General features: G+C 45.4%; 1 protein-coding gene across 6 annotated transcripts in view; it reads right to left on the bottom strand.

The window, feature by feature from the left end:
* The window catches only part of TANK (TRAF family member associated NFKB activator), a 36,556-nt gene extending 22,355 nt beyond the window's left edge, over positions 1-14,201 (bottom strand). The window contains exons 1-3 of one of the 6 annotated variants that reach the window (XM_081008326.1): positions 14,050-14,201; positions 7,830-7,932; positions 2,440-2,601 (exon numbers count right to left, since the gene is read on the bottom strand). In XM_081008326.1, the coding sequence (XP_080864452.1) occupies positions 2,440-2,538 (99 nt within the window). In that variant the 5' untranslated portion in view covers positions 2,539-2,601; positions 7,830-7,932; positions 14,050-14,201. Of the gene's footprint in view, positions 1-2,439; positions 2,602-7,829; positions 7,933-10,543; positions 10,702-14,049 lie in introns of those variants that run through there. The other 5 variants (XM_081008329.1, XM_081008324.1, XM_081008325.1 and 2 more) reach the window with 5 other exon arrangements.
* Between the last annotated feature and the right edge of the window lie 3,668 nt (positions 14,202-17,869).

The following is a 17,869-nucleotide window of genomic DNA, read 5'->3' as shown; positions in this document are numbered from 1 at the left end:
TCCCTTTTATCTCCATGAGGAGAAGAGATCAATTTTAAGGTGTTTTTTTTTAAAATAAAAAGGAATGCAACCACAGAGGTGGCCCTATCCCATTTTTTGAAAAATGAAAACTGAAAATTTAGGGGGGAGTGTGAACTATCCTGGCAGGGCCTCACCTCCAAGACTCCAACACTGTGAGTAAGCAGAGTTTGTACAAAACCCAACAGGGAAGCTTGCAATTGGGAGGAAAGTGTCAGCACTCTTCTCCATTTAAGCCATCAAGTGATGAAGATCGCAAATGTGCTTTAACTACTGCAAGCACTTAGCCTTCAAGGCAAAGGAGACCTGGGTTCAAGTCCATGCTGGGTGACCTTGGGCCAGTCACTACCTTGAAGGTTGTTTTAGGGGTCCAATAGGGAGAGAGAGACAGCACCTAAGAGTGAATTACACTATCCTCCTGCCCGTCCTTAGGCCATTCACCAGCCTAGTGATGGGAAGGAGGGTGTAAATGAAAGCTGTTAAATGTGCTATAAAGGTTAAAAGTTGCAAAGCAAAACGACGACAGCCACATTTCAAGGGGAAGTCTGTGGCCACACTCCAAATGGTCTCGACTCCCACCAGTTCCAGTCAGCATGGCCAATGGTTAGGGAGATGAGAATTGGAGTTCAGCAACATCTGGAGGGCCACAGGTCCCCAACCTTGTTTTAAGGGAACAAATATGTGTAGAGGACAGAGTGCAGATCTGATTTCCCTTAGTACAAGGGTGGGGAACCTCAGGTCCAGAGACTAAATGCAGCCTCTCAATTTGGCTCTCAGAACTCTCCCCGGGGCCACAGCCCTCTCTGGCCCTGTTTCAAGTGCCTTTGTCTGGCTGGGATGTGTCTTGGGATGATGCCTCTTGATTGCCGGGAGAGGATGGAGAGGGCCATACATAGAAGATAGCCTATTGGACAAAGGTAAATTGTTGCATTTGCTGCTCTGCCCACTTTAGCCTCTGGCCCCACCCACCACTGGCACACATTGAAGAAGAAGAGGAAGAAGAGTTTGGATTTGATATCCCGCTTTATCACTACCCTAGGGAGTCTCAAAGCGGCTAACCTTCTCCTTTCCCTTCCTCCCCCACAACAAACACTCTGTGGGGTGAGTGAGGCTGAGAGACTTCAGAGAAGTGTGACTAGCCCAAGGTCACCCAGCAGCTGCATGTGGAGGAGTGGAGACAAGAACCCAGTTCCCCGGATTACGAATCTACCACTCTTAACCACTACACCACACTGGCTCTCAGTGAGGGGAAGGTTGCCCAGAAGGGAATGTGCCCCCGCATCCCTGCCTTAGCAGGCTCAGCCAATCGGAGCTCAGCCAATCCCAGAAGCGGCAAGAGTTGCCATCTCCTCAGCCATGACACTCTCTGCTTCTGGTGCAGCAAGCAGTCACACGGTCCACTGCCGTAGCTCTCAGCCGTTTCAAGTCCTTAGGTTTTTCAATCTAAGTGCCGGGCCGATTCATCTCTGAGGATTCCTGGAAGGGACGCAGAGCATTAGTGCCGTGCGTCTTGAAAATGCTTGCTGGGGTTGTTACAAAAGGCTCGCCAGCACATTCCTCCTCTTGTCGCCTTAATTATTCAGACAGGGTCTAAAAGTGCAGTCAGTTCCAAGCATCCGGAAGCCACAAATGGCTTCCTAGCCCAAAGTGCCTTACATGAAGACAGTCTGGGGAAAAAATAAATCTGGCTCTTTTTAACAATAAATGCTGGTGCTTTTTAAAAGCCTTTTAAATTCTGAATTTTATCAGAAAACGCTGTTTCTGATAGTTAGGAAGAGCTGGTCTGGTTTTTGTTTTAAGTAAGAATTTTTCAAGCTGCTTGGAATTTGGGGTTGCCGGCTGGTTAACTACCCAACAGAACAATCCAGCCAGAGTAAATCTTATTACTGGAGAAATTAAGCCCATGCTTAACTGTCCCCCATGGAAACAAATGGGGTTAGTTCACAGGGTGCATGGCATCCAAGCAATTTTTCTTTTTTGAAATAACGCACCAGCTATATTTAACACGAAAGTGGGGAAGTTCCAAACGACTGCTTCTTTTCGCACTTCCTCTTGCAAAAAGGAGGGACCCTGCTTTGCTTTGCTTCCGGACAGGCACTGCCTGCTTTGGGGAGGGCATCCAGAGAAGCAGTATCTATAATATGCATTTCAAGCCCTCTCCACAGTTAAAAGCTTGTAACAACCTGCACCCCAGACAGCTGCAAAAACCTCAATGTTATGGACAAGAGTAAACAAGCCGCATGGCACAATTTCACACCTGCAAGGAACAGATCACCCCAGATAATTAACAGAATTTCCCTGGCATTATCCAACTGTGTTGACCATTCCTCTTTGTGTGTGAAATCGGGAGTCGACTTTTCTTTGGGAGCCATCAGAAACGTAATCTTAGCCTGTAGCGCTGGACATAAAACAGCCACGTACCTTTTGCTTTAGCTCTTTCACAGCAGAGTCTCTATCCATGCACGCCTGTCTGAAGGCTTCGTACGCCTTATTGAGCTGCTCCGCAATATTCTTATCCATGCTTCCTTCCAGCAGTGTCTCATCACTGAAGAAGTTACAAATGCAACAGACCTGGCTGCGTTACTGAAAAAGGAAAGGGAAGCATTGGTTGCCTACACAGCAGTTTGGCCCAGGGCAAGGAGGACTTTCCCTCAAACTACTCCAACCCAACACTCAGCTGTGACCCAATGTACACCCGAAACGCAGCATTAAGTCCTCCAGTGTCCACAATACTTTCTCCACAAATATAGAGAGACGCCAACACAACAGTCATCGGTAAAAGCTACTACTAGGTTGCACCAGTTATTGACCAAAACTTTGCAGTTTGCCGTAGCCACAGACTATTGCTAGCTGCGAAACCAAATCCAATTATCTTTCCTCAGATCTAATACCAAACAAACAAGAACAGCTTCCAGAACATAATTAATTAAATGTGACAAATTTCTAATTTAAACAGAGTCAACTTTGGCACTAGCAGGCTTCTGCTCCCCCCCCCCCCCACTTTTCTATTTATCATCTAAGGCAAACCATTATGATTATTTAAGGAACCTTTACCAATTTCTACAAGCTACAGAAGCTCGGATCCTTCGGAGGCAGACACATTCCCTTCTGCTGAGACTGCATTTTTTTTTCCAATTAAAAACGGGTTACTAAAAATAAGGATTTCTGCTAGTCGAAGAGATTTAGGCTGCGATTCCAGGCACGTTTACCTGGAAGTAAGCCCTACTGAGTTCAGTGAGACTTATTTCTGAGTAGGCCTCAGTAGTGGCTGGTGTGAGAGGGCAGAGTTGCCTTTCCAACACTGGCATCTCTGTGGAGGGGCAGAGTTGGCAGTGAGGTCAGGGGCTGTGTGGGCACACTTGCAAAGTCAGTCTGGGGCACCTACCCACCCCAACCTCACCAATGCCCCTACCCAGCCTGGTCCTGATAAGCTGCAATGATTCCAGTGCTAGGTGGGCAAGCTGTTAGTGGGAGACATGCTTGGAACTGGATGTCTGCTCCGCCATCTTGCCATCTTTTAACTACCTTTTCTTTTCTTAAAATAAATAAATAAATCCCCAGCTGCACTATACACTGGTACCTCAGGTTACATACGCTTCAGGTTACATGCGCTTCAGGTTACAGACGCCACTAACCCACAAATAGTGCTTCAGGTGAAGAACTTTGCTTCAAGATGAGAACAGAAATCGTGCTCTGGAGGCGCGGCGGCAGCAGGAGGCCCCATTAGCTAAAGTGGTGCTTCAGGTTAAGAACAGTTTCAGGTTAAGAACGGACCTCTGGAACGAATTAAGTACTTAACCCAAGGTACCACTGTACATTTAAAGCAGTGCTATACCACTTTAAACAGTCATGGCTTTCCCCCAAAGAATCCTGGGAAATGAATTTTGTCCAGGCAACTGAGAGTTGTTAGGAGACCCCTATTCCTTTCACAGAGCTACAATACCCAGAGGGGTTTAACAATCTCCCTAGGGAACTCTGAAAACCTAACAAACTACCATTCCCAGGATTCTTTGGGGGAAGCCATGACTGTTAAAAGCGGTATGACGCTGCTTAAAATGTACTGTGCAGATGGAGCCAAAGAAAGACAAGTTCAGAATGATGTCAAGGCTACACTATTAACTGGGAGTATATTCCGCTGAACTCCGTGTGACTTATTTTTGAGTAGGCATCTATAGGATTGCCCTGTAAATGCTCTGCGTAGCAAGCAGATTATTTCACGTGTAATTAACCTATTAGTACTTTAAAAGGTTTAGAAATGGCTTGCAATCAGGGTTCCTGGGCCATATAAGACCTGCCTCCAGGCAATGAATTATTTTACAAAAAAATAACCAAACCCAGAAACACCCCCTGCCATTTAAACCAAAGTAATTTTTCTTATGTACAAGATGGCAAATGGCTACTCAAATCTTGTGGACCTGTAAATCTTGCAGACTTCCTTGCCTGGCTGGAGTTGATATGTGTATCTCATAACTAAAAGCCTAGCTTAGGAAATTGGCCAGGGATAAAACCTCCCTTAAGCTGTTCTTGGCGAAGTGAGCTTCTGTTGCTGAAGGGAGACAGAGGACAAGTCAGTTTCGCTCTTCCTGAGGAGCACGTGCCAGTTAAATGCAAGGAACCAGCCAAACAAACAAACACCCACACAGGCAGAGTGATATTTCCTCAACTCTAAAGCTGCCTGCCCTAGAAGGTGAAGATGGGGGTTAGGTTGGATTGGATATTATCTCTGTAAATTATGTTGGGTCTCCTCTTGTGTGAAGCTATTCATATATTAAACAAAACATCTACAGTGGTACCTCGGGTTAAGTACTTAATTCGTTCCGGAGGTCCATTTTTAACCTGAAACTGTTCTTAACCTGAAGCACCACTTTAGCTAATGGGGCCTCCAGCTGCCGCCGCGCCACCAGAGCACGATTTCTGTTCTCATCCTGAAGCAAAGTTCTTAACCTGAGGTACTATTTCTGGGTTAGCGGAGCCTGTAACCTGAAGCGTATGTAACCTGAAGTGTATGTTACCTGAGGTACCACTGTACAGCAAAAAAAATATCCATTATAATGAGACAGGTATACTGTAACTGCCTACCCGACATGATAAAATAAACCACATGCCCACATGTACATCTGAACAACAAAAGTAAAACACCCCAAAGTCAGGCCATTTTTACTGTCCAAATGCCTGGCAGAATAAAAACACATTTGCCTGGCACCAGACAGAAACAAAGTCTGTGCCAGGCAAGACTTCCTGGTGAGGCCATTCCACAGTCTGGGATGGGGGCAAAGGCTGTGGTTAGCAAACATTATTATAGCATCCTACCTTTCCTACCAAGGAACTCGGGGCAACTCAGCCACATTAGTAAATCAAGAGGGGGAATGAGATAGAACCCGATGTTGGCAAGAATGTTAACCCCTCCCTCCTCTGCCATGTGTTTGTGGATTTAGCATGAAGGGAGATGATGGTCAGAAGCTCTTCTTCCTATCAATGCCAAATATGCAGCCTTGGCATGATCCTAGGATCCAGTTGCTGGTGCGATTGTCCAAACACATCCCCAGTGACTTGTCAAAAGTCAACTAGCAATTTGCACGGAGACCTGCTGAATTACTTCACCCCAATTGTACCACACTACTCTGGGTACCACACCCAGGGCAGACCATGTTAATCTTACAGCACCACTACCCCTGGATTGAGGAAGGCATGCTTCATTTTATCTTGCTACCATTCTCTCCTGATGCTCTAGCAGCCAGTTTCCACACTCTGGTCAGATTTCGCAGCTTCGAATCATAGAACTGTAGAGATAGAAGGCACCCCAAGGGTCATCCAGTTCAACCCCCTGCAATGCAGGAACCTGACCAGGCAATGTTTGAGGGCAGCTATTTGTTTCACATATGTGGCCATTGTTGTCATGGTGCTTTTTTCCTGCAAACTCTGAGCATTCAAGTAAGGCAGAATCCGAATGCTTAGGCTACTGTGTCCATGTTTGTTGCCTTTAACACAGGGGTGAGAGCTCATCCTCTCCTAACACAAATGCAGACCAAGGCATGGCATACAGGTTACTCAGGTAAGGAAGGTTACAAAACCGCCTAGGCTTGAGACAGAATTACAGTGGTACCTCGGGTTAAGAACTTAATTCATTCTGGAGGTCCGTTCTTAACCTGAAACTGTTCTTAACCTGAAGCACCACTTTAGCTAATGGGGCCTCCCATTGCCGGAGCACGATTTCTGTTCTCATCCTGAAGCAAAGTTCTTAACCTGAGGTACTATTTCTGGGTTAGCAGAGTCTGTAACCTGAAGCGTCTGTAACCCGAGGTACCACTGTAATCACTGTACCATCACTGAACACCAAGAGTTTTGACGTTAATGCATGCCCTGAAAGCACGCTCTTCCAACGAAAGATTTAAAAATTTCAGAAGAAAGAGAAAACACCGTTCTTTACTCATCACTCAAGTCACTACATATTGTTTCTCCCTGAAAGCTTCTGCACACAAAACAGTGGCGATGTCCCAAGACGTTTTGATGTCTGGAGTTCAAAAATATAAACAGGGCCCCCTTGGTGGTGAGAACATCACCATATCAGGTAGGACCAGCCTTGCTCATTCCTAGCATTCTTTCGGTATTATTAGAAAGTTAAATTTTAGGAAATCATTTGGGAGTGGGGGGGGGGGGGGGAGAGAATCCTCAATCCAGGAGCAGCAACGGAGGATATGGTTTTAAAAACTACAGGTGGGCTTAGAAGTTTAGCCCTATCTCAGGTGTTCTAATAAAGTTTTGACGAAGCACATGGGCGGGGGGCGCTGTGAGGACAACCCAGCTAACTCATCTTCATATACTCTAACTATATTTTCTTCATGTTTTGGAACCATGATTTTCCACAGTTCTTAAGTGCACAGGGACCCTAGGGAGGAAGGTGATGAAAACAAAGACAGGAGTGGGCGGAGCTAGAGTTCTCATTCCTACACTCCCCACCCACCTCGTGCATTTAGTCGACACATTAGAACGCCCAACTGGAGCTTTCCTTTACAGTGGTACCTCAGGTTACATACACTTCAGGTTACAGACTTTGCTAACCCAGAAATATTACCTCGGGTTAAGAACTTTGCTTCAGGATGAGAACAGAAATCGTGATCTGGTGGCGTGGCAGCAGCAGCGGGAGGCCCCATTAGCTAAAGTGATACCTCAGGTTAAGAACAGTTTCAGGTTAAGAACGGACCTCCGGAACGAATTAAGTTCTTAACCCGAGGTTCTTTCTTTCTTTCTGGAAGTGAACAGTTTGGGTCAGCTCTATACATGTAAAAAGCATAATTTCACAATCTCAAGTATCTTGATAAGTGTGCTGTGTTGTTTGCATACTTACATAATATACTTTGAAGCTTACTTTTTCACCTTTTCTGCAATTACACTGAAGATGCCTACGCACTGTTTAGCAAACTGTTGCAAGTTATGTCTTGCAGAATTTTTTTTAAAATAAAACCAAGTGTCATGATTGGCTACAGTGAAGTTTAGAACCTGCTTTTCCAACCTCACTTACAAGGAAAAACAGAGAAACCAGTGGGTGGCCCAAATGCATGCATCTAATGTCTGGATTGAAAAACAATATTTTTTTGTTTACTTATTCCAAGGACAGCATTCAGTGGGATAGTCAACCTCAGGACGATCCTTAACGTTCTTTTAAAAACATTTTCTAAAACTCTGTTAGGGTTAGAGATGTTTCTGAGATGGACTGTGTTGCAAGAAATTAGATTTCTTGCAACACAAGGATATACAAACAAAGCTTTAGGCAGACAAGTCTGCATTTCTTAAAGCATCAAATTGATAGAGACCATTTGCAAATGCTCTGGCAGGAATAGCAAAAGTGATCTTGAACCATGTCATCTTCTCTCAGTGAAGTTTTTTCATAGTTCCCCTGGAATTAAGCTTTTGGTCCTGCAAGAAAGAAGTGCCACAGGTTCAGATTCTCCATAGGAAGCTGCCTTACATGGAGTCAGGAATGGGGTTTGGATGAGGATGCCGGTCTCTTCCAGAACAGAGGAGTACCACTGGGACAATGGGCCTGTTTCTCTCTCCACTCTGGCTGGAGGCCCCTGTCAGGAGGAAAGCCACTGTCAACAGGTCTCTCCGCCAATGGCACCAAGTGGGACGCCATAGAACAACTTTAATACCCCCCATCCCACCCCCTGAGAGGCACAATCCTCAGGCCACTTAGCTATGCCAACCTGGAGAAAGTTTAGAGAAGTGGAAGAACTGCCTCACCCACCACCACAACCACCTTCTGCCCTAGCCAGCAACGATGGATCCTGCTACATCACTCCTCCTCAGTCCCATGTTAGGACTGCTCCGTAAATGTGCACAGGGTTGCAGCCCGAGAGAGCAAACCTGTGCCTGTCTCCTCTAAGTCAATCCCACTGTCTTGCTCCCTGGAATGTGCATTTAGGATTGCAAACCTGTCAGCTGAACACAGAAGTTCAAGCTTGATCTTCTACTTACAGCTTTCCATCAACATCACTGTAAATGTTTCCATAGCATGTTTTTCCTGTCCTCAGCTAGTGAAAAAACAAACAAAAACCCCCTCCAATATAGAGTAAGGCATGCAGCCCCACTGATTTCAATAGGACTTAACCCCAAACTACTCTGCACAGACTGCATCCTTAGGAAGACTCCGGACACCAGAGCTTGTGCGAAGAATGGAAAAGTTAAAGAGACCCATGCTGCTGTTTTTGTACCTCACTGTGGAAAATGAGGCCTACTACATCTCACTACAGTCAACCTCACCCCCTTCCCAAAGCAAGGCCATGTAGCCATCAGCAATCCAGGCCAGTGGGATACATCAAAAAGTGGACATAGGGCAAAAAAGAGAAAGCAATGATTGAAGCAGGCCAACCCACTCAATATAAGGGAAACAAAAGCACTTCTAATCTGATCTTAATTATAGTGACCAGTTAGCCCCCAAACTAAATCAGGGGTAGGCAGAAGGTAGAACTTATCTACTAAATAATCTCTGGGTGATAAGCAAGGACTGATGACCTCAAGTTGTTCACAATAGTAGCAAAAAAAAAAAAAAAAAAAAAAGTTTCCTTCTTTCACACCTTAAACTATGTACAGTGGTACCTCGGGTTAAGAACTTAATTAGTTCTGGAGGTCTGTTCTTAACCTGAAACTGTTCTTAACCTGAAGCACCACTTTAGCTAATGGGGCCTCCCACTGCTGCCGCGCCGCCGGAGCACGATTTCTGGTCTCATCCTGAAGCAAAGTTCTTAACCCGAGGTAATATATCTGGGTTAGCAGAGTCTGTAACCTGAAGCGTATATAACCTGAAGCGTATGTAACCCGAGGTACCACTGTATTTAATATTTTAGGTTATTTACTCCATTTATGTCACATCTTTCCTCCAAGGAATTCACGGTGGTGTACACGCTTCACTTCCTCCCCATTTCATCCTCACAACACCCCTGTGAGGTAGGGTTAGGTTGAAAGGTAGCAACTGGCCCAAGATCACCTAGAGAGCTTTGTGGACGAGTCATGATTGGAAACCTGGCCTTCCAGGTCCCAACCGGACAGAGTTGGGGACTACAATGCAGTCGGCAGACCCCCCCCACTTGTCAATCATTACCATGACATCAGGGGAGCCAACTTCAAATGAAAGATACTCAGGACGAATTCAGAATTCTTCCATTCTAAGTGTTTGTCTTTCGTCTTGTCAGTGGACCTGTCCACTTTTACAGTCTTCCACTCCGGATTCTAGTTCCAGTTGTGAGCGATAAGGTGAAGGAGAAAGGGGGATGGGAGGCACACTTGATGTCATCTGAGCTCACAAGAGATGAACGTGATTTTCTCACAGGGCTTTTGCACAAAACAGCCTCGAAAACAACCAACAGGAAGCTTTCCCTGTCCCTTGCCCTTCTGTTCCTGTGAAGGGCACACACACATTAAAACACCCAATTCCTTTTCTCTTACTTAAGGGGCCAACCCAGAACCCACCCAGTCCTTTCTTGTTCCAGGTGCAGCTGGCTCTGGACAGAAACAGCCACCTAAACGCCTCCCTATCCCTCTGTTTGCATGCGTGTGTTTTCTTCCTCCCTAGGCACTTCCGCCCTTCTAAGGAAATGCATGAGCGACAGACGCACTGAAAGTAGCCCTTCAAACTTCTTCAGGCCGAGTTAGTGAGCAGAAAGACGCCGGGAAGTTTTTATTTGGGGGGGTGGCGCGCGGAGAAGAAAAATCAACACTAGTTAGGCGGCATCCCATGCACACTGAGTTTGGGAGCAGATCCCTCCGACTAAATCCAGGCTTACAAAAAGAAAAGGGGAAAGAGAAGTAAACAAGTTTATGATCGCGCCGTTTTGAGAAACACACGCGAGCTTTTCTGAGATGCGGCTGAGCACCACACTTTTTTTGCTGCGGAAATGCTCGCAGAGGGTTAAAGGAGGGCAAGGGACAACTACAAAAAGAAAGTGAAGTATCTAGCAATAGCTGGTAACAGAGAGGAGAAGGGCGATCGCCCTCGTTTGCTTAGCCTGGGATACAGCGGGCTACTTACAAAGGCAAGGAAACTCACGGATTTCGCAGCCACCTCCGCTCTGCTCGCCTCTCCAAGCGCCCGGGCGCAAAGCGGCGGCCCTGACGCGCAACCCAGGAACCACAATCCACTTCCTGCTGCCTTCCGCGGGCCATGTGACTGGGCGCGTAAAATTGCGCGCGGCGCCTCCGAGATCGCCTTGCTCAAGCGGGGTCAGCGGGGTGAGGTCCCAGAGCCGGTCCCCGCCCATCTAGGGCCGCCTCCTCTACACCCCTTGCCCCTTTCCACGGGCCAGATCCCCCGCTGCTGCTGCCTTCGCCCAAGAAAAAGAAGAGGGCGACTGCCTGGCTGCTCCTGGCCGCAGTCCGCACACCGCTGGCTGCTTTCCAGTCCTTTCCCTGCGTCTCCTTCCTTCTAGCCAAGTTAGTCGGACCCGATCCAAGCCCGCCTGGAAAGCGTGGAGGCGAAAGTGCTTTGTTTGCCCCCTTGCTCTTGAGTCAGGGCTGGATGCAGCCCAGGCGCTTCGTCCTTGGCTGTTGGCCCTTCTGGCTGGGGCAGATGAGAGTCTGAGTTCATTGACGTCTGGAAGGCCCAGGTGTCTGGAAGTTCCCCTGCAGTGCTGTGCAGAGGAGAGCCTGCTAGGCTCAGTCCTAACTGATGCACCGTCCAAAAGGGAACAGAGAAGAAGAAGAAAAAAGAAGGGAGATGTGGGTTGGGGAACCAACATCTGGAGGCCACACATACCCACCCCTGCTATGTAGTGCAGAGATGTAATTATGCCCTGGTGGGATTTGAAACGGGGTTACTTGCTTGCTTCCTGCTCAGTTGTTGCTCCCCCACCATCCTTGCAACTGTTTGGCCAGCCAGATGAGTCTTGATTTGCCTCATTGCAACAGAGAGCTCATCAGAGCTCATACGGCCCAGTGACACTACTGCACTAGACTTCAGCAGGTGGGTTGGGACCCATTACTGGGTTACATCATAATCGAAAATGGGTTGGAACATTAGCACTACCAACAGATGGTTTAAAAAAATTAATTAATGGGTTCCCAAATGCATGCACAATCCGCCATAATTGGCATAGTTTCTCTAGTTGTTTGAGAAAAGTTTTAAGACATTTCCTTCTTGGTGTCTTGACAGTAGCACATGGTGCTTTCTGTATAGTGGTACCTCGGGTTAAGAACTTAATTCGTTCCGGAGGTCCGTTCTTAACCTGAAACTGTTCTTAACCTGAGGTACCACTTTAGCTAATGGGGCGTCCTGTTGCAACCACGCCGCCGGAGCACAATTTCTGTTCTCATCCTGAAGTAAAGTCCTTAACCCGAGGTACTATTTCTGGGTTAGCGGCATCTGTAACCTGAAGCGTCTGTAACCCGAGGTACCACTGTATATATATAAAAAAATACATTTGGGATGGAACTCATTAATAGCCCATCCTCTATCCACATTTTCAAACACTAGATGGCCCACATCAAGTGGATAAATGTCTCCTACCCCACAAAAACTCTTCTGTCTAATAATGGTAACATCATCCATCTTACGTGAAGCAAAAATAAAATAATGTCCAACATTCTATCTAGTAAAATCCAGGTCCTAATATAAACATTCATAATTCAGATACAGAGGTTTAGGCATGTGTTGTCTCTCTTATCAAGATCAATGGGAGTCCAAGATACAGTGCAGCTTTAACTAGGTGGCATCCATAGTCACAGTATTTTTCCATCTATAAGATGCCCCCATGTATAAGAAGCCCCCTATTTTTGGGGACTCAGCTTTAAGAAAATGGGGGGAGATGGCTCTGTGTATAAGACGCCCCCTAATTTTTGACATTATTTTTTAGGAAAAAACCCAAGTCTTCTACATGGAAAAATATGGTACATGTTGACTTAGAAGTAAGTACCAAAACAGTGGGGGCTTAGTTTCGGGTGAAGTATGCATAGGAGTACAGTCTTACTTTAGTATGATGAATGTGAGTAAAGTGATGATTTTTTGCACTCATCTGTACCTGTCCACCACGGTAGTTATATAACAAAAATGGTTGGAATGGTATAATTTAGGCCCTTATGATGCCAGATGATTGACAGGTTGGTGTTTCTGCCTAGCTGTCAGACTTAGCCCATAGGAGATAAAGATCCGGTGCTCTGGGCCAAAAAGGCTCCTCAATCCCTGCCTTAGGGAGAGTGGTAGGACAAATCTCTAACTTGCTTCTTCCCACCAACGATTGAGCATAATCCATTGGCAAGTTCTCTTGTGCCAGCCCCCTTGTAACAATTGGGAGTAGTACAATAAATCTGACAGTGCTTCCTGATGGGTTGTGCCTAGTATAATGTTAGTAAAGGGTAAAGGGGACCCCTGACCATTAGGTCCAGTCGTGACCGACTCTGGGGTTGCGGCGCGCATCTCGCTTTATTGGCCAGCATGACTAAGCCACTTCTGGCGAACCAGAGCAGCGCACGGAAACGCCGTTTACCTTCCCGCCAGAGCGGTACCTATTTATCTACTTGCACTTTGACGTGCTTTCCCTGGCAGGAACAGGGACCGAGCAATGGGAGCTCACCCCGTCGCTGGGATTCGTTACATCTGCATTAAAAGCTCAGTATTATTATAGATGTTCCCCTAGTACTAAATCACTGTAAAATATCGTTACTAATCCTAGTCCAGGGATGTGCTGTTATTATGGGATGGGTTGTACTTCTCCATCACTGTTAAAATGTGTGTGTTTTTAAAAAGTGTTTCTTGAGCAGAAGCAATTTATAGGACAGCTGTGCACACGTCAGGTGTTAGTGAGACCTCAACCACCAACCACCTTAATTTTCCAGGGGTATCTCTATGTATAAATTATCATGTGATAGTTTTATGTACATTTGTGTCACGGGCCTGGTCCTCTAGTTTTTTAAGTACCTAGCAAGACCCCTGTGCTCTAGTACTAAACTACCATAAGGCACCACCATAAAAACAGCACACAAATCATGTCCACAGTGTTATGCATGATTGTACCAGAATTGTGATGACTGAGCAGAACACATATATAAGTCTCAGTGCTAGAGGATGAGTAAAATTTGATTCCAATGGAGACCCACAGGAAGTTCATGTTAGGAGGAGAAGGGATATATGCAGTCTTAACAAAAATCATTATAACTTGTTTAAAGCAGAGAATGGATTTACCCAGGCAACCTATTGAATTTTAACATGCTATATTTGTGAGGCTGCTGTCAATGCACAGCCCCAGCTGTGTTTACTGAAAAGTAAATCCACTAAATTCAATGGGACTTCCTTCCGAGTCAAATGTGTTTAAGACTGCAACCTCATTTTCATAGCCTATGGGTGGGCACAAAGGTTAAGAATCAAAAGACGAGCCCAACTTTAATTACTTAAACAGAAGCACCAGATCAGTTAAAATTAATATTAGAATTATAGATCCCATGCCCTTTCTTCAAAATAGCGATTTGATACAAGGCAGCTTCACACCGTATATTTCAGCAGCACCAAACAGTCTTTGTTTATATACAAAGAAATATTTTGATTACCTTGTACGTAATCTCTTGATGAACCTTTTAATTTTGCCTCCGTTCCTAATAATAACAAAGTAGATAATGTTCACAGAATCTGAAAGCTTTCTCCCCAGTAACTTAAGAAAAGTACAACTCATGCAGTGTCCTGTTTGGTTTATGACTGACGTTAGATGGGAACTTCCACTGGGAAATCCCCCACTTGAGAACTTCCTTGTATGTAGCCACAGACAGCCAATCATTATGAAACATGTTCTCTCTAAATGAGAATTTAAAGTGAAAACAAGCTGTAAGTAGACAACTCTAGACCAGGAAAGAATCTCATGCACTTCAGAAAGGCCACACATAACAGCAGTGCAGTAGTACAGAGGAATTACCCCACCCCCTAAATATATGTATTATCAAAGTAATCACAATGCTCTCCAAATCAGACAACAGGGAAATAATAATTATATATTAAGGTCAGATTCACATATTACATGTTAAAACCTGCAAGTACTTGTAGACGGCATTTTGGAATATGTGATACTAAAAACCTCGATGCAAACTTTATTTCTGCAGTGCTACGTTTGCCAAGGGTTCATTCACACATGCAAGTCTTCATTTGATGTTACTGCCAGCAAGTGATGAACATGAATGTGTGAATTACATTTCGTGGGAAATGGCACCTTTCCTTTAGCACATGTAAGACGGTGAAGGTGTTCTAAATTAACATAGTGAGAATAGCTCAGTTGGATATCCTGTATAGCTCAGTTGGTTAGTGTGTGGTGCTGATAACACCAAGGCTGCAAGTTTGAGCCCTGAATGGCAGAAATTTCAGGCTTTTTGAGTCCACAGCTCCCTTGACCAACGACATTCTTTCTGTGGCACCCTGTGGGGCTCAGGAGCCCAGTTATGTCACCCTTTGCCTGCAGAGCTGGCAGCCTCTCGCCTTTTTTTGAACACCCTCCCTTGTGGAGTATTCCCTTGGCCTTCTCTCCTCTTCCTTCTCCTTGGGAGTCCTCTGGGCAGCAGCTGCTGCTGCCCTTGATCTCTGAGCTCGACCCCCCGCCCCAAAGAGAGGTGCCTCCTCACACTGCCCCATAGGGACATGGGATGTGTCCATTCCCAACAGCAAGGGCTGGTAGACTGGCTGGCTGGGCTTTTTCGCCCGCTTGCTTACTCTTAGGCCGCATCAGCTCCTGCAACCAGCACCCCCTGGCCAGCCCCAGAGGCACCACTCGCCTGGGGAGCTTGTAGCCAGGGCTGCTGCAACAAACAGTCGTGCAAGCCTTTGGGAGGCAGAGATGTGAGAGGGCATAAGGAAAGAAAGAGGGACATAGGCCAGGGTGCCATGACACGCTGGTTGAAAACCACTGCCATATGGGATAGCTGCATAGTCCTGCCTTGCAGGGGGTTGGACTAGATGATCCTCAGGGTCCCTTCCAACTCTACAACTCTATGATATCTCAGGGTGGGGGGAAAGAGACTGTAAATGAAAACAAAGTCCACACTTTGCATTTTTTCTTTTTTACCAACCCTTCAATCTGAGCACCTGGATGCAACTCCCAAATTGGTCAGTTCAGATATATAGTGCATTTGGATTTGTTAGACATTCTTGGTGGCATTTCAAAGTCAGACAATGCTCCTGCTCTTTATATTGTTGGGTATAGAAGGAGTCTTCCTTTGGAATTGTTTAAACATGTAAAATCTGTTTCTTTGAGATTTTTGAGTGGTTACTGCTTTTTTCTGTCTATTTGATTGCAACCGGATCATCGGGCCTACTGGCAATTGTTTAAATTGGCAGGCAGCCCAACATTGCAATTCTTTTGAAGATTTAGGGTTTGGAAAATAGCAACTGTTTGGCTCTTCAGTGGTGGGTCTCCAGGATATGGTAATTTTCCCCTTGCCTCTCCTGTCTCCTCTGCCGAAGATGTTTTCGCACATTAAAAGCCTCTCTTGCATGATTTGTGCATTTAAATGTCCATGTGGAGGAAAGCCATTTAAAAATCTAATATGCATCCTGGCCAATATAGACTTCAAATTTACATTACAGTTCTGGGAAATGAAAAAGCCATTAAAACCTCCTCTGTGTTTTGTTTTGGTTTTTTTTTAAAAAAGTGGGGGTGGGGAACCAGTAATAAGGTGGAGCACACTTTGAATAAGCCCTATATTGCTTCCAGAAGGTACTAATGCTTGGCCCCTTCCAGGGCACAGAAGATGCCTTATATGTCGCCATGGTTCAGAATTAGTCCTGGAGGAAATCACCAAGAGGCCACTTTTAGCTGACAATGGATATTGCAGTACACACATCATTTGAATGCACACAACATTTGAATGGTTATATACTGTATTGTTTTGTCAGCCAAATATATATATTGGCAACCCAAGCAGACGGCTGGGTTATAAATGTTGAGATGCTGATGGTGATGATTAGTACAGTGGTACCTTGGTTTACGAACTTAATCCGTTCTGGAAGTCCGTTCTTAAATCAAAGCTTACTTAAAACAAGGCGTGCTTTCCCATAGCAGCGGAAGCGGAACATGTTCTGCTTCCAAAACAAAGTTCACAAACCAAAACACCTACTTCCGGGTTTGCAGCGTTCTTAATCCAAGTTGTTCCTAAACTACCGTAAGCTGTTCTTAAACCAAGGTACCACTGTAGTAGTATTGAATAGGATGCCCCAATTTTCATTGGAGAAATGTTGGAGGGTATGAGATTCTGGTGGTGGCTAACAACATGTCTAAAACAATAATATCATAAAATCACGGGCTAATCTAAAACAAATGAAAATATAATTGATTGGTGAAGAAGTCATGGTGCAGTGTGTTGGTGTAAAGCCTTGCTGATTTTTTTAAAGGCCTAAATGAGTGCTCACATGTAGAACGCTAGGGGATTAAAAAAATAAAATGGGTATGGGTATGAACAGTGCTAGCTCCAAGATTTTAGGGGCCCTCAGTATCGCCACTGGCAACCTCAGTATCGCCACTTTACTGGCACCCTCAGTATCGCCACTTTACCTGGAAGCTCTGTTGGGAAACTTTGTTGTTTCTGAACTACAATAGCATAGCTGGGTACGTGGCAACCCACAGTGGAAATGAATTTCCTGTTTGGAGATTTTGCAAAAAAAGAAAGGGGAAAAAAAGAGAGCAAAAGCTCAACAACTTTTGTGTCTGGATTTTCACATATTTTTATGAAAAATGGCAACCCAACCAAAACTACTCTGTCCCCTGCCACAGGTAGGATGCAAGAAAAAACGCATTTCAGGTTTATTGTGTGCTGATGAAATGCAACAGCCCTTTAACAGATGCTAAATTGTTCGTCTGGAAGGCTTTAAGAGCTTTTTGCTGGGACAAGTATTGTGCAGCTGCTTATGAGCAGCATTCTTTAGTAGCTGTCTTCTACAGTATATCTAAGCAGACTATAGACAAAGTTATCTAGAACATCTCCATCTTTGCCAGAATGAGCTTCTGAAGACTGACCTACTTACCTGGAGGGTAGCTAGTGCCAATCCCCATAAGGATGTACCCGTTTCCAGTGGTAAATGTGAAACAATGGGGCTGATGAGTCACACTAGCAGAAGCCCATACAGTGGTACCTTGGGTTACATACGCTTCAGGTTACATACGCTTCATGTTACAGACTCTGCTAACCCGGAAACAGTACCTCGGGTTAAGAACTTTGCTTCAGGATGAGAACAGAAATCGTGCTCTGGAGGCGCGGCAGCAGCAGGAGGCCCCATTAGCTAAAGTGGTGCTTCAGGTTAAGAACAGTTTCAGGTTAAGAACGGACCTCCGGAATGAATTAAGTACTTAACCCGAGGTACCACTGTACTGTACAAGGATCTCCATTAGCACAA

This window comes from Podarcis pityusensis, assembly GCF_964106645.2.
Source record: "Podarcis pityusensis genome assembly, chromosome: 1".
NCBI classification, from domain to species: Eukaryota; Metazoa; Chordata; class Lepidosauria; order Squamata; family Lacertidae; genus Podarcis; species Podarcis pityusensis.
The sequence above is the reverse complement of the archived record's forward strand: the minus strand, read 5'-3'. Positions and strand labels throughout refer to the sequence as shown.